Source organism: Vollenhovia emeryi, unplaced genomic scaffold (assembly GCF_000949405.1).
Source record: "Vollenhovia emeryi isolate VEMERY1.0 unplaced genomic scaffold, V.emery_V1.0 DF939325.1, whole genome shotgun sequence".
NCBI classification, from domain to species: domain Eukaryota; kingdom Metazoa; phylum Arthropoda; class Insecta; order Hymenoptera; family Formicidae; genus Vollenhovia; species Vollenhovia emeryi.
In genome coordinates this window covers 54564-81235 of record NW_011967041.1, presented here as the reverse complement: position 1 = coordinate 81235, position 26672 = coordinate 54564, and the positions used below count along the sequence as shown (strand labels likewise).

General features: G+C 42.0%; 7 protein-coding genes across 9 annotated transcripts in view; 3 read left to right on the top strand and 4 right to left on the bottom strand.

The window, feature by feature from the left end:
* LOC105558639 (39S ribosomal protein L54, mitochondrial) overlaps nucleotides 1-243 on the bottom strand; it is a 1808-nt gene extending 1565 nt beyond the window's left edge. The window contains exon 1 of the mRNA XM_012006429.1: nucleotides 138-243. Coding sequence (XP_011861819.1) covers nucleotides 138-228 — 91 coding nt within the window. The 5' untranslated portion in view covers nucleotides 229-243. The remainder of the gene's footprint in view (nucleotides 1-137) is intronic.
* Nucleotides 244-737: 494 nt separating this feature from the next.
* On the top strand, nucleotides 738-4730 carry LOC105558640 (leucine-rich repeat-containing protein 49). Its single transcript, XM_012006430.1, has 7 exons — nucleotides 738-815; nucleotides 888-1042; nucleotides 1124-1762; nucleotides 1991-3306; nucleotides 3393-3763; nucleotides 3843-4082; nucleotides 4238-4730. The coding sequence occupies exons 1-7, from the start codon at nucleotides 750-752 to the stop codon at nucleotides 4439-4441; spliced, it is 2991 nt and encodes a 996-aa protein (XP_011861820.1). The 5' UTR covers nucleotides 738-749; the 3' UTR covers nucleotides 4442-4730.
* On the bottom strand, nucleotides 4560-7644 carry LOC105558641. Its single transcript, XM_012006431.1, has 2 exons — nucleotides 5692-7644; nucleotides 4560-5284 (listed from the first exon to the last, which is right to left on the bottom strand). Exons 1-2 carry the CDS (start codon nucleotides 6128-6130, stop codon nucleotides 5004-5006), a joined length of 720 nt encoding a protein of 239 aa, XP_011861821.1. The 5' UTR covers nucleotides 6131-7644; the 3' UTR covers nucleotides 4560-5003.
* A 799-nt stretch (nucleotides 7645-8443) lies between these two features.
* Nucleotides 8444-10667, top strand: LOC105558638. The gene is made up of 5 exons (XM_012006428.1): nucleotides 8444-8579; nucleotides 8685-8744; nucleotides 9014-9043; nucleotides 9265-9312; nucleotides 9479-10667. Exons 1-5 carry the CDS (start codon nucleotides 8482-8484, stop codon nucleotides 9579-9581), a joined length of 339 nt encoding a protein of 112 aa, XP_011861818.1. The 5' UTR covers nucleotides 8444-8481; the 3' UTR covers nucleotides 9582-10667.
* A 97-nt stretch (nucleotides 10668-10764) lies between these two features.
* Nucleotides 10765-18054, bottom strand: LOC105558636 (DNA ligase 4). Of its 3 annotated transcripts, none has more exons than XM_012006426.1 (12): nucleotides 17978-18054; nucleotides 14444-14692; nucleotides 14171-14328; nucleotides 13833-14107; nucleotides 13435-13750; nucleotides 12989-13297; nucleotides 12736-12865; nucleotides 12320-12580; nucleotides 12000-12188; nucleotides 11611-11910; nucleotides 11277-11531; nucleotides 10765-11192 (listed from the first exon to the last, which is right to left on the bottom strand). In XM_012006426.1, exons 2-12 carry the CDS (start codon nucleotides 14606-14608, stop codon nucleotides 10854-10856), a joined length of 2697 nt encoding a protein of 898 aa, XP_011861816.1. In that variant the 5' UTR covers nucleotides 14609-14692; nucleotides 17978-18054; the 3' UTR covers nucleotides 10765-10853. The 3 variants fall into 3 exon arrangements, with proteins under 3 accessions (XP_011861816.1, XP_011861813.1, XP_011861815.1); XM_012006423.1 differs by having other exon boundaries at nucleotides 12989-13301; nucleotides 13436-13750; XM_012006425.1 differs by lacking the exon at nucleotides 17978-18054 and adding an exon at nucleotides 14758-14823 and having other exon boundaries at nucleotides 12989-13301; nucleotides 13436-13750.
* Nucleotides 14857-17984, bottom strand: LOC105558637 (general transcription factor 3C polypeptide 3). The gene is made up of 4 exons (XM_012006427.1): nucleotides 17504-17984; nucleotides 17250-17444; nucleotides 15312-17161; nucleotides 14857-15244 (listed from the first exon to the last, which is right to left on the bottom strand). The coding sequence occupies exons 1-4, from the start codon at nucleotides 17887-17889 to the stop codon at nucleotides 14964-14966; spliced, it is 2712 nt and encodes a 903-aa protein (XP_011861817.1). The 5' UTR covers nucleotides 17890-17984; the 3' UTR covers nucleotides 14857-14963.
* Nucleotides 18055-18708: 654 nt separating the features above from the next.
* LOC105558650 (dnaJ homolog subfamily C member 13) lies at nucleotides 18709-26670 on the top strand (the record flags this gene model as incomplete). The annotated part of the gene is made up of 15 exons (XM_012006445.1): nucleotides 18709-19198; nucleotides 19317-19581; nucleotides 19648-20493; nucleotides 20830-21198; nucleotides 21306-21716; nucleotides 21794-22359; nucleotides 22491-23403; nucleotides 23489-23845; nucleotides 23940-24131; nucleotides 24216-24728; nucleotides 24788-25366; nucleotides 25441-25870; nucleotides 25964-26246; nucleotides 26338-26551; nucleotides 26635-26670. Coding segments are annotated over exons 1-15 (6045 nt in total), but the record flags the coding sequence as incomplete, so codon positions are not given.
* Between the last annotated feature and the right edge of the window lie 2 nt (nucleotides 26671-26672).

Sequence of the window (26672 nt, the reverse complement as noted above, 5' to 3'; positions counted from 1 at the left end):
GGGCATCAACGATCGTCGACAATGGCATCGCACAACCTCGAGACCCTCGGCCTCGTCGAACGCGGCGAGTGACGAGCGAGCAGGCTCGACAAACGATGAAACATGTGCTCGGATAAGTTAAATTTCTATCGTCTTACCTGCGTATTCCTGCGTTTGTATCGTGTGTCGCGTCGGTATTAAAGACTTTGCCGGGATACGGAAGAGCCGGTAAACGACGGCGAGACTCATCGTGCGACGATACCGAGCAGCCGTAAACCGAATGAATCTGACGGGCTACGTAATGTCCCGGATCTAACTGGGAATTGGGATCGATATCCGCGATCCAATCCTAACGACGCACACCCAGCTGATCTAGGATAAGGGTTGGTCGCCCTGGCTGGAGGCTGGAGCAGGGCGACCAACGTGAACCGCGGACGGGAGGGGGCACACGCGAGAGAGCGCGCTGAGCGAAATTGTTGATTCCCTCTATACTCTAGAGCCTCTAAAGGTGAGCTTTTGCTTTCTCCAAAAACTCTCAACGTGTTAAAGCTGCTCAAGCATTCCGTTTGATTCCACTGATAGAGGAGATCGCACGGAACGTAGCTCTCTGTCTCCCTCTCACGTTACGGCGCAACGTACGATGAAACCAACGAGGTATCGCTTGGCTCGACGTCGTGGGTCGTGAGTCGAGTTTCTGGATGCGCGTCCGAATGTCTCCGATTGGAACATTCGTATGCATCGCAGAGATGTGAAACGCTGCCAAATGTTCGATGCGAGATACGCCGCTCATTCCGCCCGGTTATGTAATGCCATTGAGCAACGATACTTCGACGCGGGTAAGAGTCGCGTGACGAGTAACTCGCGCGGTCTTTCCGCTCGGTAATGTTAAGAGGCCCCGACTGTTGCAGACGAGAAAAATCTTATTTGACGCGAAGACTAGATCGACCGCTCGAGCTGGCGCTCCAGAGGAGAATCAATTTCTGACGATAGCGGCCGCCTTGCCAATCTTGCCGGGTGCGCCAGTACCTCCGAAGCTGTCGAAGCGTTGTTACAATTCGTTTAGGTAGAAATTGCTTTACAGAGAAACGAGCTTGCACCCTCGCTAGGGCCGTCACGTTGAAACTGATTGGTTTGATATTGCTAGTTGTGCCGGGACCCAATTTGAACTTCAAGATGCGGAGGCCGATGGCTGCGACGTGGTCACGTTGCAATGGACGGGGGACACGAGAACGATTGTGGCGTCGAGAACTCCTGCCGAACGAGAAAAGAACCCTGACCGAATATGCCTCGACAGGCGAGGACTTACGACCTTCCCTACGCTCGTCGGAGAATCGAAATTGCGATTAATGTCTCTTCAGCACAATCTGCTGACCAAGATCGAGAGCTCCAGCTTCTCGCAATTGACGAAGCTTGTATTTCTCGACTTGTACGATAATCAAATTGAGAAAGTATGCGATTTCGATCTTTTAGAGAACCTAAGAGTGCTTCTACTGGGCAAAAATAGAATAAGGAAGATCGAGGGCTTGAGGCGGCTCTTGAAATTGGAAGTTTTGGACTTGCACGGCAATCAAATTCAGCAGATTACGGGCTTGGAAAATTTATCGTCGTTAAAAGTACTTAACTTGGCGGGGAATAATATCAAGACTGTAGGATGCAATGACTTTCGTGGCTTAATCTCGTTGAAAGAGCTGAATTTGCGACGAAACAAACTCAAAAGATTGCTGGGATTTCACGAGACACCACAATTACAGAAATTATACTTGAGTAACAATGATATTCATAAGTGAGCATCCTATATAATTTGATAAGTTATATTTAGTTGCTAGGAGAATTCTTATTTAACTTTGCCGCACGTGCTTGCTTTGAAGGACGTTAAACGTCTCTATGTCACCTCTTGTAAACTGTGCGTGATTCGAAGAGATGCACATCTTGTTGTAGTATCTTCTTCTTTATTTAAATGTTTCATTGATAATGTAACAAGTGTGTATGTCGAGTTGTTTTCATCTTTCAGAATTGAAGACGTGAGTAGCCTCGCAAAAGCCTTGCAAATTAAAGAAATAACAATAGATGGCAATCCAGTGACCTTAAGCACTGACTACATCTCTTTTCTTGTTTCGTACTTGCCAAATCTGCAGCTGTTGTCGACGATGCAAATTAGCGAGCAAATTCGAAGAACAGCAATGGCTTGGAGATTCTCCAAGGAACAATCGAATTCAGCATTCCTTGATCTTAGCACGCAAGTTTGTATGAGCGTACGTAGGGAACAGGTGATATCGAACGCCAAGACTAATTGGGAATTTCTCAGATCTAAAACTAAAGTCTCGCTCGACAATTCCGATAAAGTAGCGACGACGGCGAGCAATAACACGGGCAACGGTATCAATGTATTATTGCGCACGCAAAGCTCAAATAAATTTAATGCTATAAATCGAAAGAGTTTAGACAAAGTTAAGATAAAAGGCTTCGGTAGCCTCACGTCGATAAATGAAAATATGGAAGCACGAAAAATGCATATAAAAAGGAGAAGCAGTTCCAGCGAGAATTTGTTCAAGTTGCAAGACACATCTAAATCGTATCCTTTGGAATTTAAACTACCACCTATACTAGGCTCGATAGTGAATAGTTTAACAAGCGATAGACTCGACTCGAATAGATTGTCCAGGGATAATAAGGAAAATAACGGTAAGATGAAAGTTGTTGGTGAAGACGAGAACGTGTCGGATAGCGAGACAGACAGCTCGCAGAGTCATGAAAGTTTGAAAAGCGGCTTGAAGTGTCACCTGTTTACTTGCAATGTCTACGGCTCGCCTATTGATTATGACAAATTTACCGTCGGTAATGAATCTACCATAGGCGTGGCGAAGGACGTGCCCTCGATTACCGCGGAAAAGTCTTGTGTTGAAGATAACGAAGACCAGGCGCGCGATAAGGACGCGACAAGACTTGCTACGACCGAAAATCCCCCGAAACACCACCGTGACGCAGTGATAAACGAAAGCAAAGGCTCGAGTGATCGGTCCTTTCAAAATACAAAAGTATTTCATGGTCAAGATGGACCGAATGATTGTCAATCGAAATCGACTGTAAGCTCTTCTGGATACTGCTCTCCGAGTTCAAAGACTAGTAGCGTAGACAGCTCCAAGTCGTTCAAGAATGCTCACAAGTATCACGAATGTGACAAGGATAAAGGTAGAATTAAGAGTGCTCAAACGAAAAAGATGGTATATTATAAAAGCAATAGAGCCGCGACAGCTAGGGCGAAATTTCGAGCTCTCGCTCCGCCGAGTCCACCTCCTCAACAAACACTACCTAAAGAAAGAGAACAGGGTAAGCTGAGATCTTGTTTCAAACCCGCTACCTTCCCGTTTATCAAGTGAAATGAAATGTAATGTAATAATGAGACAACTTTCTAGGCGGAGATTATTTAATAGAAATTGTTGGTCGCTGCCTGAATATATACGGTCAAGGTGCTTTACGCTTTATCGACAGGACTTGGGACGTGTCAAAGGCTCAAGATGTCAACATTGTGAAATTTAATTATGTACAATTTAACGATGTGGCAAAGATTTTAAGCAAATTAAAGAATAGATTTCCTCACGCGGAGCATTTCGTATTTAAAGAAACCAACATCAATCTACTTGGCCAACTGAATGCCTTAGCTGAGGTACAGGGACTGACCAGTATACAGATAGACACGGGAAATCCTATCGTGTCCAAGGACTGGAAAATGTACGCTATATTTCGACTAGCTCATTGGGGACTCGCAATTATCAATGGCAAGGAGGTACAATATGAGATTTAGAAAATTATGAAACAAAGAGTCGTTCCGTTCAACTCGATCCAAAAATTCTACATTCTTCTAGATTACGCCTGAAGATGTAAAACTTGCAAATCAAGAATATACCGGTCTTGTAGATATAGTAATGTGCTCACTGCCAGATTCTTTATTACAACCTTTGTTACAAAGACTTCATTTAGAGAAAGTGCAAAGACAAAGCGGGGAACAAATTACTGCCAAACAATTTCTCTTCAACTGCGACCCGGCGCTTCGGAGTGTTGTTGCAAAGGAGGCGTTACAATGGAGGAAGGGAAATGTAACGCAGGTAATAAAAAGAAACCAAAGAGCATACGTTACCATTTTTTTTAACAAGATACTTTATGCTGAATCGTACGCTAGTCAAAGGTGTAAATGATATTATTCGTACATAATAAATAATCACACTCTCTCTCTCTCTTTCTCTCTGTACTTTGTTTATAGGAAGACCTCATCTGGAGACACAAAGGAAAAGTACACTTGCTAAATTTAATCAGTCTTACTATAAACGCTATACACAAGTTACAGGTTCTAGAGAAGCAATGGCCATGCATTCTTTACGAGATCGTTTATGATACGCTATCCGATTTTTCTGAAATGGATGTATACATGAAACGTTGCAGTAAAATGCTCGAAAGCAGCAAATAGTATCATGTCCGTGCCTTGAAAAGTAACATATCTATCGCGATATTGAGTAGCGTATGATTTCTAATGAGATTATCGATTATAAATATGTACATCGCAGAATGGTAATGTTTGGCTTTGCTACGATTAAATATTGAATTTATTTCATGAAAAGGAAGATACACATATACAATGTACAACGCATTTACGGGGACGATTTTATATTGTTATTGCTATAAATGTATTAAATACGTTTGCTATAATTGTGGTATATTGATGTATAAAACAATAAATTGTACATAAGCATTGTTAATATTCCTTTCTTCTTGAGTATACAGCCAACGAGCGTAAGAGATATTACTAAATAACATAATATACTGAAGCCGACTAACGTACGTTTCCTATTGAATATAATGTTTATAAAATTTCCACTTGATTTGTACATTTGCGTATAAGATTGTTCACCTTACTGATATTAATGTGCTCTTATTCTTAACTAAATCTAAAAATTTCTGATTTACTGCCTCACCTAGATAGCCTGCTGGTACTCGAACGATTGAAACATGGACATTTGGAACCGATATTATTATTTCGTACCGATAATAGATTCCACGCTGAAGGGAATCGGTGCTTTTTTTTCCAAGCAAGGCTTATCAGTTGTGGTAGGGGAGTTCCGTAAATCTCTTGTAGAAAGAAAATTGTTCAAGTCCCCATTCGCTATGTACGATTGCGTTACTTCATTGAACCACGGGACCATCGTCGGGTATGCAGAGTGGAAAGATTGTACCTTGAGTGTAGGTTCAGCCTCTTGTTTTCGATCGCATCCCAGGGAAGAGAGAGTGCTCAATAAACGCGGATGTGCTGATACTGAAATGTACGAGCAGTCCTTTGTGAGTAAACGTTGCGCATTGTTAACAGACTACTGGAGAGACTCATTAAATATGTACGATGTATTTTATATATCGGTCGGCTGTACACACTCGACAAAGAGATGAAACAAGCAGTCAAAGGTGCTGCATGCTAGCGAGAGTACGTTCGCAAAAATGGAACATTGACAAATATCGAATTGGATACATCAGACACCTCCCGTGACAGATGGAAATAGGGTGTTTGAAACCCTTACGTTTGTTATATCGAGTCTCTTCGCAATCACCTGCCTACAAGGTTTTTGCCGATGGAAAATGCAGCAAACATGTAAAATAGTTTACGGAAGATACAAACTACGTATACGTATGCACGTATTCGCGATAAGACAAACGAGGGATTGTACTCACATGCGCCAGGTAAACTATGCACGGCATTTAATCCATAGAAACCCTGCGTCACGCTGATACTCGTCTGCGTGAAGTGTAAATGATGCCTTTGAAAATTCTTGCCTCTCCTACCGCAGGCAGCCTCGTCGTATTTCGCTTTAGCGTAGGAATAAGGACTCTGCGCGGTGTCTGCCGCTGATATTTTATTTGCCGAAGACAAAAGATTATCGCCTTGCGCTTGTTGTTGCCTACGTAGGGCAACCTGCGCTGCCATCACTCGTTGCCTCTCGACGACTAGAAGACAGCAAGGACACCGGCAATCTTTCCACGCACAGGATCTTTTGTGACCTTTCAAGCCGGATATTACACCGTGGTTTCGACATCTCGCACACTTGGGACTTCTCAAACGTTGCTCCACGTTTGCATTCAAACGACTCGAAGTACCGCCTGCAGTTTTCATCCTGACTTTGATATTATCTCGTGGAAGAGAATAGGGATTAACCGCTAAAGTTTATCAGTCTTGGTTAAATCCCAAATTGTTTGGCCATTAATTACGAAAAGAAACGAAAAGAATTACTTTTGGATTATTTAATATGCGGCCGGCATTAAACACGTTTGTTCCACAATTATACATCTCGTAACATGATTTGAATTGGTGCGTCCAACAAGTCCCGTCAGGGTAATTTAAAGATTCTTTGGCGATTTTTCTTTATTTGACAATTCAAGTATTCTACGTGCAGATCTCGTTCTACATAGAACGCGTACCGGCACACGTCGTAGGTATCGCGGATGTTTTTACATGCGCGACAAGTTACTTATACTAATTTTCACATTCTCTTTCCATCGCATCGATAAAACTTGTCGAAAAATTTGCCTTTAAAATATTTCTCTTTAACGTCGAGTTTTCTGTATCCGTTGGGTTCTTGTTAAACACTGAATTGACCGAGTCGCCCGTCTTTCTCGAACAGAGATACATGCTCGTAAGTGAATACTTCTTGTCCCTCGCCCGAAGGAGGTGTCGTCTCATCTCCTCCTACTGCGATTCAAAATATATTTTTAGCAAGCCGACGTATTCTCATTGGCTCGAAAGCTCAGGAAACTCCGCCGCTTTCGTCGGCCGCGAACCAATGAACCGCCATGTTTCTCTTGGCGTTCTTGTTTCTCGAGTAACTCTACTCTAGAAAGAACGGTAACTTCTTTGATTATAGTTTGCGTGGAATCGATGCTGCACGTCAGATTCGAACATATCTGCATATATCCTACGTGCCCGCGCAAGTTTATAATTTCTCCTCATCAATGCAACAAGATGAGGAGTATTGTTATTGATTTGCAATTCAATTATGTTGTATCATTCGCGATCGCTTGAAGGAAAGTTGACATCTCGTCGAGACGTGCGAATGTCTCTTCTCTCAGAAGAGACAAATCTGTAAAATTTTTCAAATATATTTCTCTCATCCAGTTTAAAGAAGAAGAAGAAGACGAAAGAGAAGAGGGGCGTCATTCACATACGATGATATCCTTTCAGAAATAACGTCGGGTATGCAGGATGTTAACCAGGTGGTTATCGAATCGTGGTGGAAGTCCGCGCGGTGTCACTCATACATTGAGAAAACATACTCGAAACTAATATTAACTGTGTGTTGGCAACATCCGAGAGGATCGTATTAACGAGCTCTTAGAGCAAGATCACAGAAAGAATGCCATATGGTTGCAGCTGCTGGCGCACAACGTTGTTAGTAGAGAGAGATTGTCCGTCTTCTATTTTTGCGGTGCATAACACGATCCGTGAACATGAAGGCAACGAAAGGAATCGTGCGCTATTATATTGTATTGACCGGCTGATTGTTGCCGACAATATTAAATATACGTATAATGCACATGTATACTTTCACTTGTATTTATATTCATTTTTAATCGTGTGAAAGAAAATTTATGATAGGAAATGCTATTTTCATAAAGTTTCCAACTGAACACGCTCGAACATTCAAAGTGCGTGTTGGAACGTATAATTAAGTTATCACATTTGTCGGTAATATTCAATTAAAAGTTGCAAAGTGATGAAGAGTCATCTGTGTAACACATTTTTTCCACGAGATTTTTTTCTTCTAAATTTATGCGGTTGGACAAGTTTAAATTTACATATGTCACTCGCACGCAATACACATACACACACACAGCAGACAGTAGGCACGCGTGACACGCACCGAAGAATTCATCCTAATGAGCGTGGAACGAAGGGGTGTCATTTTGGACGTTTTTTCTTTTCCCCGTGGGCAGTTCTGCTTAAGGGTGTTGTCAAGACGGCAAATATGTTGACAGGTCATTCAACATCTTTCTTGCCTTAGTCGCACGGGTCGCACGTCGCACGCAGAGCCACGAGGAAGCTGAGGAATGGCTGAGACCGATAAACTCTATCTTACTCTCTTTTGTCAAGAAAAGACTACATCGATCGATTTGAAGATTGCGTTAATTATATGACTTTATATAAGCATTATCAGATTTAATTAAAATTTAGTTTGATTTGATTTTAACGCGACACGTGTTACAACTGCATGTATGTCAATTGCGTAGGGGTTACATTAATTTACAAATAACAAATAACTAAACTAGATAGCGCCTGTGGCTTTCCAAGATGTGTTGGTAAAAGGTGAATTTATCATTTGTTTTCGCACATTTGTAATCGCGATTCGTACAATGTGGATTTTAAATTGCAAAGAGAGTAAAGAGCCTAAACAATCTTACCTAAATATTGAAATATATCGAGCAAGTTGACACGAAAGCTCAGTGAGGTCTCGAACCGGGATACTTGCAATGCCGAATTGCACGACCAATCTCACTTGGTATCTTGGAAAGTTTATTATCGGATTTACTGGAGTATTATTTCTTTATGTCAGTTTCTTGAAAGAAAAGTAAGAGAGAGAGGGAGAGACAGAGCATCTTGAACGTGTAGGCCGAATCAAAAAACGTCAAATGGTGACGTTGAAAGTAATCCTGCGATAATTTTTATCCGACAGTGAGAGAAGCTGCGTGTGCGACATCAGAATGAGAGAATTACTAAGGGAGAAAAACGAAAAGTGAGTCGCGCCGGTCATACACGTGCGTCTTCCTAAAACTTTTATTTATTTTGTCTAGAACAATTTTTCCTTCTTTCGCGGAATAGTGTGTCATAATTCATAATCTAGAAAGCAATATAAATAGAAAGAAACATATGTATCTCTCTCGAAATTGTAAAAGACACAAAAAGAAAAGAGGATTGCGCTTCGTATGGCCGGCGATAACATAATAATGGAATTGTTTGAACAAATTGATCCAACACGAGCAGTACTAATTCTTCACGCATTAGGCGACTGAGTAGATGCAAATGCGCAAAAGGGTAAGTGGATGAGATATCTTGGCGAGATATTTACTCAAATTGATAAAGGCTGTGTGTCGATAGTTGAACGTTAAAGAGAACTGTAAATTAAAAGTAGTTAAGTTAAAGGTTTCTTGTTCGCTATTTTACTTAGTTTATTCTTGAAAACATTGAAAATCTTAATACATGCGAGAAAAATAGAAAAGATCCCTGTTATTTAACTCTCTTTTTACCTAATGCAGGACACAAAGTAAACGTTACTCATGTGGGTGCAACAAGCCGCAGCAGTTGTGAGTTTTCTTCGATTATTAATTTGCATTGAGATTAATGTCTAGAATGTTTTAACGTAAGATCTTTATTTTTAATTTTACATTCTCGCCATACATGTGCATAATATATTAATCAATTAATTAATTGATGCTATATGTAAGTTAATTTACATGAATTTTCTGCTAGGATGCGGGACGATATAACACCGGCGGTTTCAAATGATATTAATAGGCATAAGAAGTCAGTTTATCCGAAAAGTCGTTGTTGCGCCAGAAGAAATTCTTGCTAAGAAAGAGAAACGATAACTCTCCGAGGATAAGACCTTCCATTTAGAATGGCTTTTTTGGGGGAATTTGTACCATTTATTCACTAATCGTTACTTCAATGTATCAAATCCGTAGAGGGGAAAGAAATTTCAAGCTTAAAACTGGTCAAGATTCACACATTTTCCACTATAAATGAATTGTATGAAAGGGAAAACATGTCGGTAAATTATACGTAGACTCGTTGAAATTACGTAAAAGACAATTGTATTTTGTATTTACGTGTAATTGCGAGTTTTTAATGTGTCGTGATTTAATCGAATTTACTCGAAAGAGAAATTCCGTGGCGTATGTTCCAATTATCAATTGCCGAATTGTACATGTCGACGATCGGCGGGGTCTATAGACACATTGTCACGAATGTAGCTCGTTACACATATATTATGCGTAACAGATTAGTGCTATTGTGCGTAATAGATAGCAACAGTTATGTGTATCTTTATGTATAATTGGCGACTAGCGAGTAAGCTACGAGAAATTCTATGAATAAATTCGGCATACTGTAGGAGAGTGACACGCCCGGTCGCACGCTCCGAAAATCCGAAACTCGATTAATACGCGTCCCATCTGTAGGTGAAGAGTCTATAAGTAGATCCTGCGCGGGCAGAACGTCAGTCATATTCGTATATTATTTATACTGACCTCGTAGACACGAGACACCTCCTCGTCGCTAACGAGATGGTCGCTTAGTTTCATCGTGTAATGTGTAATATATATTTAATATATTTTCATCAATCGCGCATGAATTGTTGGAATACAAAAGCTGAAACCCCGGTAGAGAGATTACAGATTACAGATAAAGTATTAGTGGAGATATAATCTTTCGTTTACAAGATGTATGCACCACCTCGGGTCTTTTGACGTTAATCTATGCGAGAACTCTCTGAATGGCAGGCTTTGTAAGAGAAACGTCGCAGCTGCGTCTCTTTCGTATTTTGCGCGCATTCCGATGAAATAAAACGAGATACGGGCAAGGGTAGCGGCCTGAGTCGAGAAGAAATATTTCGAAACGGGAAGATGTTAAATGAGCGAACTGTCCGACTGTCACTCTGCCTAGTACCTAGTTTCTCAGTGCTTCACGAAATGTGAGTTAAAACGATCCCGTGAATATATCGCAGGTTTCCGTCGAAAATACACATGTAACATTTCTTCACGTTATGAAACTTTTACTATATTTGTTTTTACACATTAATTTCATTGTCAGACAGCAATAATATTATGTACACCAATAATATTAATCAATAATCAACTAGGTAATCTGTAATTTCACACAATCGGCCATTTTGAAAACATTTCTCGATCCATTTACATTTTACGATTTGAATATGTTTCCGCTCACGTGCTTTCACGACAATGCTCGTCCCGCTTGTGTCTTCCACAAAGGCATGCGTAACGGAATCATCAATGTTGTCTTTAACCGTACCAGACATGAAACGGAATTTATATTTGGCGCAACACGATTGATTCTCAAAGAATCCAATTATATCTCTAAATAGCGAATAAGGCGATGTACTCCCGAACAATTGCTCGTCCATTTCCCTTTCCTGCTCAATAGTAAACTGCTTGTCCGCAGAGAGCTAGATTTGCACACATGTGATCGGATTAGATAGATGATAGTGCGATAATTTATACATATACCAATGAACTGTAATTTCAGATACCTCGAAGATATTCGATCTCGCGATCCTGCCGAATGAACGCTTCAAACTTTCCTCGTCTGCGTCAACAGTGAAATTATCGTAATATTCATCATAGTTTTCTGCAACTTTGTGATTAGTGATATCCCGGCTGCATAATAATTCCCATGGTAAAAAGTCGTCAAACGTGGCCCAATCGGATCGACTGACGAGACGTTTAAACCAATCCAAAGTTACAACATCGTATCGTCCACTGTTTATTACTTCCTTTCCTCGCATCTAAGAAAGTAAGTAAAATTATTGTGATTAGATTACGATTAGTTTCGTAAGAGAAATACTGGATGGGTATATTTCCTACCGTTTTATCATTGCCTACTATCACGCAGAAAGTTGTATTCATTGGATTCTGAACAATTTTGGCACTATGCTGCTGCAGTATTTGTTCAATCTGCTCTTTCGGTGATTCATCGGTACCATTAATCACGCAAATTTCTTTTCCGTCCAATAGTCGCGTGAGTGGCACCACTCGCTTGCTGTACACGTCACGTTCCATCGATTTCCTTCGACTTGTCGTTTTTCGTAATTTAGGGACTGACGCTTGATCGATATCGCATAAAGTAGCTTCTCGCTTGGTTAACTTTTGGATCATTTTTCCACCCTGTATGGTAATGAGATTGTTGCAAAAATTATAAGTGAGTCACGTAATATCTTTCGTAATTCTCGTAACTCGATTCAGCATTTACATACTTTGACCAACGACAAGAGTTCGCAAGTGGTGCACGGATTGTACCATGGCTTATCCGTCCTCGCATTCGTAACTCTAGGAAATCGTAAACTGTATCCAGTTGGATATTCATTGCTGCGTACCATTTCGGTCGCTCGTATCGTTAAAATGATGGAATGCTCTGGATGAATCCATACATCCGGCTGATGTCTCTGTAAGAAATATGTATGAATATTCTAGTGCTTACGGTATTGTACGTATAATATATAACAAATAATAATGAGAAAGGCACATGTGTTTCCCTAACACATATAAACATTCGTCTGAAATAATTCATGTTCACCTTGGGACCCTCGACATTTTCAGGATGTTCCTTGATCCAATACGGTGCAAGTTTTGTTTCAAGATGACGCAACATTTCATCTCCTATTCCACTGCTCACGGATGAGATGGCGAGAAATTGCGACGGATTTGCCCCCTCGTTGCTCGCTGGCGACGCGGCAACGCCCATCATAAAACTCTTGATTCTTCCTGCATATTTACCCTCCCCGTAATAACCGCCAAGTATAATGAGGTCTATATCTTGTATTAAATTGTCGGAATACTGTAATGCAATATATCTCGAATGTTACTTTTGGATTTACATATGTCGTTATCGTATATTTAGCATTATCCGTTGACCACAATATTTCATTTTCTCAACTTGCATCTCTTACAGGAATATTTTCTTCTAAGAAGGCAGAGAGAGAGAGTTTTTACCTCTGCTTTAATCTTATAACCACCGCCGCCATCTCGAATATTTGGTTTATATTTCATGTTACATTTCTTAACGACAAGTCCTTCCTCGTCATCACGTAGACATGTATTGAATGCTTCTAGCAACTCCTCCCTTGCGATAAAAGTAATAATTAATTTCTACTTACTTTTCGAAATGTAGTCCCATGTAAGAGGAAACGATTGTACGTACAAGAACGTAGATATCAAACTTGCAATAGTAGTAAGTATATTCTACCTGTTTGAAACTAAAGTAGATCGAGACACGATTAAAGAACCTTCCTCTTCGGTGAATATACGGTTTTCGGTGAGAAGTTTTAATCTCTCTTCGTAAGGTGTATCAACGAGCAAGACGTTATTGTGCAGAATGACGTCAAACGCGACGAAACACGGCTGATGGCGGCTGTTCGCCGACAAATGTTTGACATCGATATTCATACCTTTTGTACTAAACATCTTTTTCTCTTTATGCCAAGCCATTAATTCTCCATCCAGTATAAAGGAATGACAATTCGGATTAAGACGCCGCGTAAACACCGCGGTTAAGAAGCCTATCGGGATGTCGGATATATATATATATGTAATTAATACAGTTATAAGAATGAGATAAATGTGCACAGCCGATTATCTCGAATCTAATTGGACCTGACGAGTAGAATTAATAACCATATTCATATCACCATACCCGAAGATCCGGTTTCTCCGTATCCAGAATTGTTTGTAATATCGAACCCTCTACGCGTAAAGTATTTAAACATTCCATCCTTCATATGGAGTTGCGACCTCTCGCCGTCGTATTTAGTTTGTACGTAGTACAAGTTGTTGCCTCGAAATAACTTGTCGATATTCTCGACGTTGCATCTCTCCAAGAGCATAGGTTTAAAATGCGAGAATAATTGTATGCCGCGTTTTAATTTCACCTTAGGATCGTACAACTGGTCACAAATGTCGCGTAGATCATTCGTCACGAGGAATTTGTCATTCGCATCTGGATGATAGACTTGAAGGAAAATATATATTATAGTCTACGCGTTATTTCATTGGCATTATTATTATTATTATAATGGGCAAGTCATACAAACTGTGCAGTATTTTTTGCGTGCCTATACCAAGTCGTAAATCTTTAAGGACGATACGCGTCAGCCATTTCATCTCGAATCCCGTAATCTGTCGAAAAAGTACTCTAAAGGTTTCGACTTTCTGTTGCATCGTTACGCTCTTCCCAGAGATACCATCGAGGAACGTGTTGATCCGTGCGATCGTGAATCCGCTACTGTTCCGAGGCAACTTTTTATCCAATACGCAGTAAGCTCGATCAGCGAAATCATTTCCCATAAATTCGCCCGACGTGTGTTCTCTAAAATACAATCGATGTGCAATGTCTTATCGATTATCTAACGGTTCCAAATGAGATACTGACCGGTAATTTGCCAACTTGTTATAACTGTCGCTATTTCGTGCAAAGCCATATACATTAGCGTAAAGCTTCGTCAGCGAAGCTTGCTTCAAATTATGTGGTCCACGCTGTCGTTCAAGATGGGGCAAGATTAATCTCAGTATGGGATAGAGCGATACGTTCTAAGACACAAATGATTAATTATTAATATTAACCGGCCAGGAATAACAGCCTCTCTCCAAAGTTTCCCTCGCAAATTTTTATTAAACTATATTAAACGTATAATGTAATACATACCGATTCAGGATATTCTACTTTCAGTTTGTTGCCGATACTTTGACACTCGGTGATAAACTTTTGCAAAATTTGCTCCTTCTTTTTTGCTTCACGTGCCTTGGCAATACCCTCCAATGTAACGCACAATTGTTTAAATTCAATCTTGGCCTCTAAATCAGTGGCCATTATTCTAAAGAGAAATCTTTAAATCGACTGGATTTTAATACCAATAGAGGTATGTGCGTGGAGAGATTGGTTCCTTTTCGTTATCTTGAAAACAATGTATACTTTATATGTATATATGTATATATATATTTCTTCTATTACTTATTCACCTGTAGCATAATCACATGTAGCGACAGCAAAGATATCGTAACTGATCAGAGGTGCCTTCTCTCCCCCCCCCCCCCCAAAAAAACGCATGTTTGAAAAAATTTGAATGGGGAAAAATTTTTATTTCTATAAAACTATTTACAGCACTCTACACATTAAATACAAATAGAAAATATATGTACAATATCACATTTAGACGACTTTGTACTCATATCGTGATGTAATTCTCGAGATACATTCTAGCAAGAAGATGGTTTTCCGATTGCAGATAGATGAGATGCAAATTGAAGGCTGCTTCCTTTCTCAGGTCCAAAAGATTCGCATGCTGTTTGACTAAATCTCCTGGATCTTCCTTCAAGACCAACTTGTAAAAGTGAATGGCAGAGGGTAACAAGCCAATTTGATGAAATGCCCGTGCCATGTTGTAATAGGCTTCTTGTTGACCGTCTTTACCACGTAACTGCATATACTTGTTGAAGAAGGCCAGCGCTACACAAATATAAGAGTATATAAGAGTATAAACGATGACATTAAACGAATCTACTGTTGTACGTACCTTGAATTACAAGCTGATTCTTCTTAGCCGACAACTTTTGACACGCCATTTGTAACTGCGTAACGCCTATCAACAGTGCCAGCAATGCACTAGGTGCTACTTTGAAAAGAGACATGTATCCGTTTAGAGCGTATTTATAAGTTCCCGAAACGAGACAGTTGTTTGCGTGCATGATGTGCAAATACGAAAAGACATCTCGTCCGAGCAATCTCATTATAAATCTGTTATGCCTCAAATCTTCCGCCCTTTGGATAATTATGTTCAACAGGTTCCACGAGTTGGACCTTTGGCAGACACGTACGAGTTCTCGGACGATGTTGTACCCGTAGAACGAGTCCTTGTTGTGAATGCAAGAGACCAAGCACAGAAAGACGATGTGAGAGTTCCTCTTGGTAAATCTCTTGGACGTGAGAGCGGTGAAGCATAATCTCTGGAGGAAGCCATACTTTTTCAATTTACACGCTAGCTTACACATTTGTAGGAAGAGTAGAAACTCATTCTTCTCGCTCGGCTTGGCGTTAGCAACAAACGTTGGGGCGTTTTCGTCCTCCAACCTTTCCCCGCAAGACAAACGACGAAGCTGTAGGCTGTCGAGCCGCTGGCGAACGCCCGTCGCGCGTGCCAACGCATTCAATTCGACCTTTCGTCTTATATTGACGCAGTGTCTCGAGAGAAGCAGCATTCCCGAAGCAAAGTACTCCTCGTATCTTCTAACTGTGTAAAGTAGCAGCGTTCTCTGATAGAGAACGTCAGGATCTAACGTGTCGGATTCGGGGTCTTGATAGAGAACTTGTACCGCCTTGTCGTAATGTTCCGACTTTTTATAAAGCTTGGCAAGAGCCAATCTCGCGCCTAAATGCTGCGGCGATAATCTTCGGACGGCTTCGTAAGATTGTACGGCCTTGTCGAGATTATCGCAGCCTACCCAGCACTCCGCGTGCCTCAGCCAGACCGCGGCCAGGCTGTAATTGGTGCTTTTAACCAACGGATCCAACAGAAGCATGGCGCGCTGAAACTCCCTCTTGCCCATCAATGCCTCCGCCACGTCTAGAAAGAGATCTCCCGAGATCTCTGGATTCTCGCGCAAGTAAAATTGAGGCAGCAGCTTCTCAGCCATCGGAATGTAATCGAGTTCGATGAGAGTAATGAGAAATTTGGCTTTCAGGTCAACGACCACGTTATTCGGTACGTCGCAAAACTCGATTTCATTGCCACTCTCGCCTGCCGTTGATACTCTCGATGGCGATGACGTAGCTTTAGACCTCGCGTCACCACGTTCTCCATCCCTCTCCTCCTCGCTCTTCTTATATCGTACTCGAATATCCGTGTACTTTAGCAGTATATCTAAACATCTCTGAAATTGCTTGAGCGCTATTAGCAATTCAGTCATAATGTTAACTTCTTCCAACGTGATGAGATGAGGACATTTGGTAAAAATAGTCTCAACTGCTTCCAGTGCTTGCTCATTGTTGTCCTCTTGCATATAACGTTTGGCTAATATCTTTGCGTATTTCATGATATATGCACCATCTTCGGCTTCCAATTGGTGAATCAGTTTGGTATATCCTCGCAGGTACGCCTTCTTATCGCCATTCTGTTCTTGGAGATGCGCACGCGTCTCGTATAAATTGATGTCCTTTGGACTGGCTTGAATCGCTTTGGAGTAACACGTGATCGCTTGCCTCAGGTCGCTGCTTTCGAGCGACAAGTTGGCTAATCTCACCCACTGATCGGCATCCTTGGGACTAAGATGCGCGGCAATTAGAGCAAATTGCAACGACTTGTCCGGTTGATCGTTCTCGTATATCATGGCCAGCGTTTGAAATGGCTCTGGAGCGCTCGGTACTTGTCTAAGAGAGTAATAAGCGAGTACGTTAATCAAGCTGCCCCTTGACAGTTATCGAGGACAAGTTTCAACCAGTCGAGAGGATAACTTGCCTAATAATCTCCATGCATATTTTAGCTGCCAAGTCTACCTCTCCCTTTGCGAATCTTAAATTTGCCTCTCCCATGAGCCCTTGCAGAACTTGCGGCAATACGCGTCTCTTCTTCTTCTGACGCACGACGCTCGCTTTGTGCGGCTTTTGTTCCACCGACTTTTGTACAGCGACGCGATCGGGTCCGACTGTCCTTCTGGAAAGTAGGTAATTGCGATATGGTAATTGAATCGAGGAGCATTTTCAGAGTCATACCTGGACGCGTCGTTCTCTATCGTCTCCAGATCTATATCCTGGTCCATCCTGGACGAATACTCGCTAAACGTCAGCTCGCCATTTAAGAACTGTTTCGTTAACCGATCCTCCTCGTCGGCGGTCAGCGACGTATCCTGCTCCTCCGTGTCTACGGTAACCTTGGTGCGATTACACGGGGACGGGGAGAGAGTACAATTTGGAATAACGTCCGTCACCTCGTTGATTTGCAACGCCCTCGCTTCCACAAACTCATTTATGTCCACGTCCATCGAGCCGATGGCATTTTCGTCCAGTTCCTCAATTATCACCGGTGCTACGCTGCCGTCGCCACTAGGGAGCGGCTTTTCAACCGCGCCGACGTCTCTTTCGCTCGCGTGACACTCCATAATGCTCCGATATTTCGCAAGCAAACGTCGAATATCGTTGCCGTCGCTACATATCGCTACATATCGCAACAGAGATTCGTCGATTTACCTGCGCCGTGGAATTTCTCTGTAGGGAAGACGGGCTGTCCTTTCCTGCGAAATCGGCAAAGCCAGGTTACGTTGATCACTCCCGTCCGACACCATCCGACCAGTGATGCCAGCGATCCGACACCTGGCTAGAGACCATAGAGACTCCAGTAGCAGCAGAGAGACAGCGGCCACGCCGGCGTAAAACTGTGTTTTGCGCGCCCTTACACCCATTTGTGCTTCTCCAACTATTTCATCACGCATCTTCTGACTCTGCCGATAAAACTTCCATACCTGCATTGTGCTATATGCTGAAAAATCGCCGTAGCATAAACGCGCGCAGTCTTTGCACTTGCAACACAAAGAACATGATTGGCAAAGAGGTGGCGCTATCTAAATTTCCAAGAATTTTTCGCAAAAATCGAGAATACCGAAAACTGACAGAGTATCAGGAGAGCATGGATTGGCAAAGAGGTGGCACTATCTGAATTTCCAAGAGTTGAAATTCCGAGAATTTCAAACTTCAAATCGCGAAAATGGAGAATGAAACTGGCAAAGTATCGGGAGAACATGATTGGCAAAGAGGTGGCGCTATCTAAATTTCCAAGAATTTAAATGGAACCTAGTGTTTATTATTTGGAAGTCCAGCACGCGTGGTTGATGAATTGGCCGTTCGATCATACTGCATCCATGAAATGCGGCCACATTTTCGCCCACCCCCACCACTGATCTAAGCAGGAGCCCCGAGTCTCCCGGTCTCTAGTACTCTCTAGTCTTCTGTTGGAAGTTCTTGGTGCCGACATCTAGAAACAGCTGTTCGTCAACACCCCTAACACCCCTAACGCCCCCCAACCGTCATGGTCGACCGTCATGGCCGCTTCCAGGTTGACGAAGCCCTCGAGGACGACCGTTGTTAAATGAAACGGATTAACGAGCGTGTGATCGCCCGAGCCAAGATTTGAGCCGGAATCAACGGCAGGAATACAGTTGAAGTTTCTACATCCTTGTTCGTAGGCCCTTGTGTACTTTACGTAATGACGCCCGTGTAATTTTTATAACTCGTATGTTCTCCTACGCCTTTCACCTTGTGCAACTGGTACTCCGCGGTTTAATCGAAGCTCTCCGTCTCCGAATACGAGACCGATACGATTGCGTCCACAAGAAATGAAACAATGATGCCGATAAAGGACAATCAAGATGTCGCGTGCTTTTTAGTTACCAAGCATTCAACATGGAAAGGAAAGTGAGTGTATTGACATCTCTCGTCGTTGCAATTGGATTCGTTGTATCGCGTTGCATACGCGACGTCGACACGTTAAACACGTTAAACGCGTAGTTGAACGTGTAACTATGTGTTTCAGGTACAAGCGTATCTTCTCCATTGGCTCCATGGGGATAACGACGTACAATCCTGGCACATTAGAAGTCACAAACAAATGGGAATATGCCGATTTTATAAGTGTACAGCCAATAAATAGAAATCAATTAGGTTCCCATGAGTTTACTATAACCGTACGTAAGGAGCGGAAAAATGAGACCATGAAGTTTAGTTCCGAGCATAGGCCACACTTATTGACGGAAGCACTTAAATACAGAAATTATGTTGAAAAGTCTAAAGAAATTTTGGTAAGTTCTCTCTCTCTCTCTCTCTCCCCCCCTCTTGTCGAATGCTATAATACAGTAAATTTGTAGAGATATTCAGCTTATAAACATCACTGGTCCGATACAAGACTACCCATTGTATTAGAAATAACGCCGTACAGTCTCGATCAGTTGGATCCTGCGACAAACATGGTATTAGCTAGTTATTGTTACAAAGATTTCGAAGGGCTCCTCACCATGAAAGATTATCCCAATGGATTTGTAATCGTGTGTGGCGGATTTGGACGGCTGCACCTCTTTGCGTCGAAACATATGGAGGAGATAAAGAAGAAGCTGCAAGAAACTGCTTTAAATAACTTGGGCATTAATATAAAGATGTTGAAGGAGCCTATAAGACTCGACGACTTTATTGCTCAAAGATTGGGGAAATTTAGCAGCGACGAGCACATAACGAGCGTCTCGGAATTTACTGTTCACAAAATCTCTGCGAGGCATCTGGATCCTCAAAGAAGAACGCTCTGTCTCTCGGACACCTGCCTGTTGGAGAGAGATCCTCAAACCTACAACATTTGTACTCTCAGGCCGCTGTCGGACATTTTCACTTTGACTCGCGATAACGATAATCCTCAATTGTTCACTATACAATATCTCAACGGTCAGTTGCGCAGTTACACCGCGACCAATAGAGACGCCTTATTGGCGTCTTTACTGGATGGCGTGAGGGCATCCGGTAACAGAGATGTCCACGTCAAGATGTATCCCATAGCCAGAGGTAAAAGACTCGGACCTTTCAACCTACCTGTTGACGAAGAGGTCGAAACGACACACGTCAAATTCCTTCAGCAGCCGCCTGGAGGACGTACGTTTGCTGAAATTTTGGAGAGATTTAACGCAAACGTACCCTACAGCGGACTTAATTACTCCGTTACGCAAGACGTAAGACGAAGCATTTCTCTGATTTAAGAAATCACTTTGCGTACTTGTATACTCTGTACAGTACATTGAAGCGGTTATTGAACTTTACTATTCACTACCGAGCTTGTGTGCGTATGTGCGTATGTGTGTGAGTCCTTTTGAAAGTATACAATGAAAAGTGTTTCATCCTTGTAAAATCGCGTGTAACTATCAAGTTTCCGAACATAGACGAATGGTAAATGTAGTACATAAAGGGACACGAGACCTTTTCTGTTTATCCAGGAAATTGTACCGCTTGAATGGACTGTAACAACGTTGCAACTCCAAGTACATCGTATCACGAATGATTACTTACAGGGGATTTTTACTGAGAACAAAGACAAGATCATCCTCGGAGCTTTGAATACTTTAATCAGCAAAGATCTCGAGACAAATAGCGAGATCGAGGCACAGTTTCACGCACTGCGAAGGCTGGTGGCCAGCAAAATCGGTTTCGCTGCATTTACAACACTCGCCGGCTTTAGAGAAACCGTCGGTACAAAGGTCGTGAAGGCTTTAAAGAGACAAAATTGTGGCGTAACGCAAGCTGCCATAGACTGTATTTGCGCTCTGATGCAGCCGATGCACGACGATTGCGATTTGAGGCAAGAACAATTGAACAAAAGCAGTCTGCTCAGCAGTAACAAGTTTTTAGAAAGTCTCCTTGAAATGTGGGTCAATCACGTTGTAAGTACTAGTTACAAGTACTTGTACTTATTAATATATTTAATAGAGGTAGCCTCTATTAATACGCCGACGCGACATCAAAGTCCTCCCTCTTTTTAACGTTACAGAATCGTGGCACAGGTGCACTGGTAGTCTCCGCTATGCTCGATCTCTTAACGTTCGCCCTGTGCGTGCCATACAGTGAAACTACCGACGGCAAACATTTTGACAATCTTTTAGAAATGGTTGCTACGAGAGGTAGATCTTTGTTTAAATTGTTTCAACATCCTTCGCTGGCTGTGGTCAAAGGTGCTGGATTGATAATGCGAGCGATTATCGAAGAGGGTGCGCCAGAGGTAGCAGCGAAAATGCAAGAACTGGCACTTGCGGAAGGAGCTCTACCGAGGCATTTGTTAAATAGTTTATTTACAATTGGTAGCGACGGCAGACTATTGACTCATCGGCAATTGTGCCGACATTTAGTAGGTTTGTGGGTCACGGGGCACCCTACTGCTATGGGATTGTTGAAACGAATTATGGTGAGTTTCGACCACTTGGCTACATGTATTTAATAAAATGAAACGAGTAATGTGAAACTGCTGCAATTTGTTTGTAGCCAGTGGGTTTGTTGAATTACTTGGACTCTGACGAAAAGGTACCAGAGTCGTTCTTGGAAGAGGAGAGACTGAACAATCGTGACAATTTGAAGATAGCAATAGATCTTGCGTCAAGAAATAAAAAGAGTCCACAATGGATCGCTATCGAACGTCAGATGCGAGTAGTGGAAAAGCACGTGGAAAACGCTTTGCAGCATTGGGGTGCTCGTATTGGAATAGAGCGTAGAGAAAAGATCAAAGAGCGTCCGATAGTTTTACGGAAGCGTAGAGAACGAATCAAGTCTGAGGCAAATTGGAAGTTGTTCTACTACAAGTTTAATCAAGATCACGCACTGCCAAATTTAATTTGGAATCACAAGACGAGAGAAGAATTGCGAATAGCTCTGGAAAATGAGATACGTGCATTTAGCTCGGACAAAGACTTGGCCGGCGGAACTTTAATAGCATGGAATCACCGAGAGTTTGAGGTGCAATATCAATGTCTTTCGGATGAAGTTAAAATTGGAGATTACTACTTGAGGCTTTTATTGGAGAAGGATAGTCCGGACAGTCCAATAAGGAAATCGTAAGTATATTAGCCGATCTTTACGTACCTTCGATGAGAAATTACCTCCTTGCGTGGCATTACCAATGTGGTCTAAAGCGTAAAAGTTGTCGACAGTCGTCTTACGAATAATAAATGATTTTCGATTGCAGGTACGAATTTTTTAATGATTTATACCACAGATTTTTATTGACTGCAAAAATCGAAATGAAGTGCCTTTGCTTGCAAGCAATGACGATAGTGTACGGTCGATATTACGAGGATATTGGTCCATTCTCAGATACCAAGTATATTTTGGGAATGTTGGAGCGTTGCGCGGACAGAACGGAGCGCGACAGGCTAGTCATGTTCATAAATAAGCTCATATTGCACAGGCGAAACGTCAAGGACATAATGGATCAGAATGGCGTGCGAACCTTGGTCGATTTACTGACATTGGCACATTTGCATACGTCCCGAGCGGTCGTGCCGACGCAAACCAATGTGATAGAAGCGGGTCCACAGCAGGAACGAATGGAGAAAGAATGGTATTACAATAATGGAGATCAACGTGAAGGCCCGATGAGTCTAAAGGACCTAAAGGAATTGTACGGTTCGAATCATGTGACTCACAAGACGAAAGTTTGGGCACAGGGATTGGATGGGTGGAAAACGATTTCACAAGTGCCGCAATTAAAGTGGAGTCTCGTTGCGAGGGGCACTCCCGTGATAAACGAAAGTGAACTGGCCAATTTAATCCTAAACATTTTAATCAAGATGTGCGAATATTTCCCAAGCAGAGATGCTGACGACGCGGTAATCAGACCGTTGCCACGCGTCAAGCGACTGCTATCCGATCTTCAGTATCTACCACATATCGTGCAGCTTTTGCTGACGTTCGATCCAATCCTAGTCGAGAGAGTCGCTACGTTGTTGTGCGAAGTAATGCGAGACAATGCAGACGTGTCGAAAATTTATCTTGCTGGCGTATTTTACTTTATCTTAATGTACACTGGTTCTAATGTCTTGCCAATTGCAAGATTCTTGCAACTTACGCACACTAAACAAGCCTTTAGGAACGACGATGTGAGTACGATGTGTGTGTGTGTGTGTACAGATACCATGTTATTACGTGTGCGCTTGAAAATAACATTGTCGCTGTGTCCTTTAGAACACTTCTTCAGATATCATGCAACGAAGTATTCTCGGTCAACTGTTGCCCGATGCAATGGTGAGTTACTTGGAGAATCATGGGGCCGAAAAGTTTGCGCAGATATTTCTCGGAGATTACGATACGCCGGAAGCAATTTGGAATGCAGAAATGAGACGAATGCTCATCGAGAAAATTGCTGCGCATATCGCAGACTTTACTCCCAAGTTACGAAGTCATACCATGGCCAGGTATCAATATATCGCCATACCTGCTGTAAGATATCCACAGTTGGAAAATGAATTGTTTTGCCAGATATTCTATCTCAGACATCTTTGCGACACCGTTAAATTTCCACAGTGGCCTATCCCAGAGCCTGTAAGTTGGAGCGAATTCACTCGACTCTTTTGTGCATTCTATCGAATCCCTTTGTGACACTTGTAACGCGCTAACTTGTGTGACATTGACTTAGGTGCAATTGTTAAAAGACGTACTGGACGCGTGGAAAAGAGAAGTAGAAAAAAAACCACCTCTCATGACTATGGATGAGGCTTACAAGCAGCTTGGCTTACCTAGTGGGAAGCATCATGATGAAGCGATCGTGAGAAAGTCGTTTTACAAATTGGCTCAAATGTATCATCCTGACAAAAATCCTGAAGGCAGGGTAAGCCTGTATTTCGTGTACTGGAAACTCTTGGTATACGTGTATGTGTGTGTGTAATCGCATACGTGTGTAAAACTATTCTAGGACAAGTTTGAAGCTGTCAGTCAGGCATACGAGTTTCTATGCAGTCGCAGTTGTTGGTCAACAACGGGCCCTAATCCCGACAATATCGTTTTGATTTTGAGGACTCAGAGCATCCTTTTCCACAGATATTCAGACGAGCTTAGACCTTACAAGTACGCCGGTTATCCCCAGCTAATCAAAACGATTAAACTGGAAACGGACGATGAACGATTATTTTCAAAGTCTGCCCCATTGCTAGCAGCTGCGAGCGAACTTGCCTATCACACGGTGCACTGTTCGGCTTTAAATGCCGAAGAATTGCGAAGGGAGGGCGGTTTAGACGTATTGTTGGAAGCGTATACGCGATGCGTATCTGTTTTAAGCAGATCGAGTAAATCCACCGACGTAGCGGTGCAAGTTTGTATGCATATAACTAGATGTTTCGCCGTTGCCGGATCGTTTCGAGGATGCAGAGATAAAATTATTGAATTGCCGCAACTTGTAAAAGACCTTTGCAGAATACTGCATTTTAAGGTACGTACCTTATCGTACGAAGCTACTTTATAACTAAAGAAACATCTCCTCTTTTGCAGCATTTAACAAAATTGTGTGCAGTCGCCACAGAGTGTATCTCGTCTCTCGCCACAGACAGCATATTGCAAATGCAGCTATTGCAATCTGGCGCCCTATGGGATCTATTGCTCTTCATGTTCAACTATGATTACACGTTGGAGGAGGGTGGTGTAGAGAGAAATCAGGATGAGAATCGCCAGGAAGTAGCCAACAACTTGGCTAAATTGGCAGTTGGCGCTTGCGCTAGATTAGGTGGTTACATGAAGGGCGACAACGAGACCCCCGTTAATCCCGTTACGGTTGCCGCCCTAGAAAGTTTATTAACGCCCTATCTAGCACGTCAGCTTGTTAAAGATAAGCCCGAAGAGATTCTAAAGATACTGAATTCTAATTGTTCAAATCCATATTTAATCTGGGACAATGGAACCAGAGCGGAATTAAATGAATATTTAGAGCTGAAACGGCAAGAGCGATTAAATAATAGCGATAATTTTGAACACGATTTCAGCGATTTCAAGTATACCGCTCATGCTGACGAGTTAGTAATCGGCGAAATATTTGTCAAGGTATACAACGAGCAACCGGCATATCCAATCGAGGTAAATTTCTGACAACGAGCTAGAAACAAAATTGCACGTAAACAACCTTGAAGAGCTCAATTTAATTATTTCAGAATCCCAAAGGTTTTACGATAAACTTGCTTGAATTTCTGTCACTGTCTTCGGAGTACTTAACGTCTTTAGCGAGTATTACGTCGATTAAAAAGGAGCAAGACAAGTTGGAACACATTGTGATGGCGCTTAAAGCTCTGAATAATGTTATCAAAAATAACCCTGGCATTGAATTACAGTGTATGGGGCACTTTAAATTACTATTTGGACTTTTAAATTGTAGTAATTTCAAGTTAATTCAAAAGAGCGCTCTAGAAGTAATCAGCAATGTTACCAAGAATCAAGAGTGCGTCGATGATATTGCCGCAAATGAAGTTGTCGTACATCTGTTGTTATGTTTGCACAGTTTAAAAGAGTATCAGCTTCTCGCTTTGGAAACTTTATATGCACTGATGAGTTCGACCAAAATTGTCAAGGATGCGTTGTCAAAAGGTCAGTATTCGTACAAGTAGATATTCATAGAGAACATTACACGTATTACGTATAGATATGTATATTTCTTATGTAATGTAATCTTTTCCACAGGAGCTGTCGTGTACATTCTCGATCTCTTTTGTAACTCGAGTAATATTCAGACGAGAGAAGCGGCAGCTGAATTACTCGCAAAAATGTCGTCTGACAAATTAGCTGGACCGAAAGTTAAGCTTGACTTGTCGAAATTTCTACCTAGATTATTCAGCGAAGCTATTCGCGATGCGCCCAAGCAATGCGTACACATGTTTGAGACACAGCACGAAAATCCGGAATTGATATGGGACGATGATGCGAAAGCTAGAGTAGCGAGAATTATTGCGGAATTGAAAGACGAGTAAGCTTTATCTTTTTCTTCTCTCCTTTCTCTCCTTTCCTCCTTAGTCGGTGTGTCGGGCAGTGGTTAATTGATACGCGTTATCTTCTAGATACCACGCGTTACAGAGACGAAATCCAAATGCCATATTAAAGTTACCTGATACCCAGAATAATATTGATATCGCGACCAACGAGCCTGTCGTGGGTGGAGTGTATCTTCGATTATTCATAGCCAGTCCCGCTTGGGCGCTTAGGAAACCGAAAGAATTCTTAAGCGAGCTGATGGACACTACGTTGACATTAATGTCCAAGGAAAAGACCGATGCAAGTATTATAGAGAAAATTCAGTAAAGTTAATCGAACGAGCGTACGAAAATATTATCTTACATTTGTAATCATCTTTCTAGACGGATATGTTGGAATTGACAACGCAGGCTCTTGTGTG

Bases quoted from the DNA above. Each gene is read 5' to 3' on its own strand.
- LOC105558638 (XM_012006428.1), top strand. From the start codon at position 8,482: ATGCCGAATTGCACGACCAATCTCACTTGGTATCTTGGAAAGTTTATT. The intron at 8,580-8,684 runs GTAAGAGAGAGA...TTTATCCGACAG, and splicing joins GTCAGTTTCTTGAAAGAAAA to TGAGAGAAGCTGCGTGTGCG. The intron at 9,313-9,478 runs GTGAGTTTTCTT...ATTTTCTGCTAG, and splicing joins TGCAACAAGCCGCAGCAGTT to GATGCGGGACGATATAACAC.
- LOC105558641 (XM_012006431.1), bottom strand. From the start codon at position 6,130: ATGAAAACTGCAGGCGGTACTTCGAGTCGTTTGAATGCAAACGTGGAG. The intron at 5,285-5,691 runs GTGAGTACAATC...CGTACATTTCAG, and splicing joins GCATAGTTTACCTGGCGCAT to TATCAGCACATCCGCGTTTA.
- LOC105558637 (XM_012006427.1), bottom strand. From the start codon at position 17,889: ATGGAGTGTCACGCGAGCGAAAGAGACGTCGGCGCGGTTGAAAAGCCG. The intron at 17,445-17,503 runs GTATGACTCTGA...CCTACTTTCCAG, and splicing joins ATAGAGAACGACGCGTCCAG to AAGGACAGTCGGACCCGATC. The intron at 17,162-17,249 runs GCAAGTTATCCT...TTACTCTCTTAG, and splicing joins ATATGCATGGAGATTATTAG to ACAAGTACCGAGCGCTCCAG.
- LOC105558636 (XM_012006423.1), bottom strand. From the start codon at position 14,608: ATGGCCACTGATTTAGAGGCCAAGATTGAATTTAAACAATTGTGCGTT. The intron at 14,329-14,443 runs GTATGTATTACA...TTTGTGTCTTAG, and splicing joins AAGTAGAATATCCTGAATCG to AACGTATCGCTCTATCCCAT. The intron at 11,911-11,999 runs GTATGTAAATGC...ATTACCATACAG, and splicing joins AACTCTTGTCGTTGGTCAAA to GGTGGAAAAATGATCCAAAA.
- LOC105558640 (XM_012006430.1), top strand. From the start codon at position 750: ATGCGAGATACGCCGCTCATTCCGCCCGGTTATGTAATGCCATTGAGC. The intron at 3,307-3,392 runs GTAAGCTGAGAT...ACAACTTTCTAG, and splicing joins ACCTAAAGAAAGAGAACAGG to GCGGAGATTATTTAATAGAA. The intron at 3,764-3,842 runs GTACAATATGAG...ACATTCTTCTAG, and splicing joins CAATTATCAATGGCAAGGAG to ATTACGCCTGAAGATGTAAA.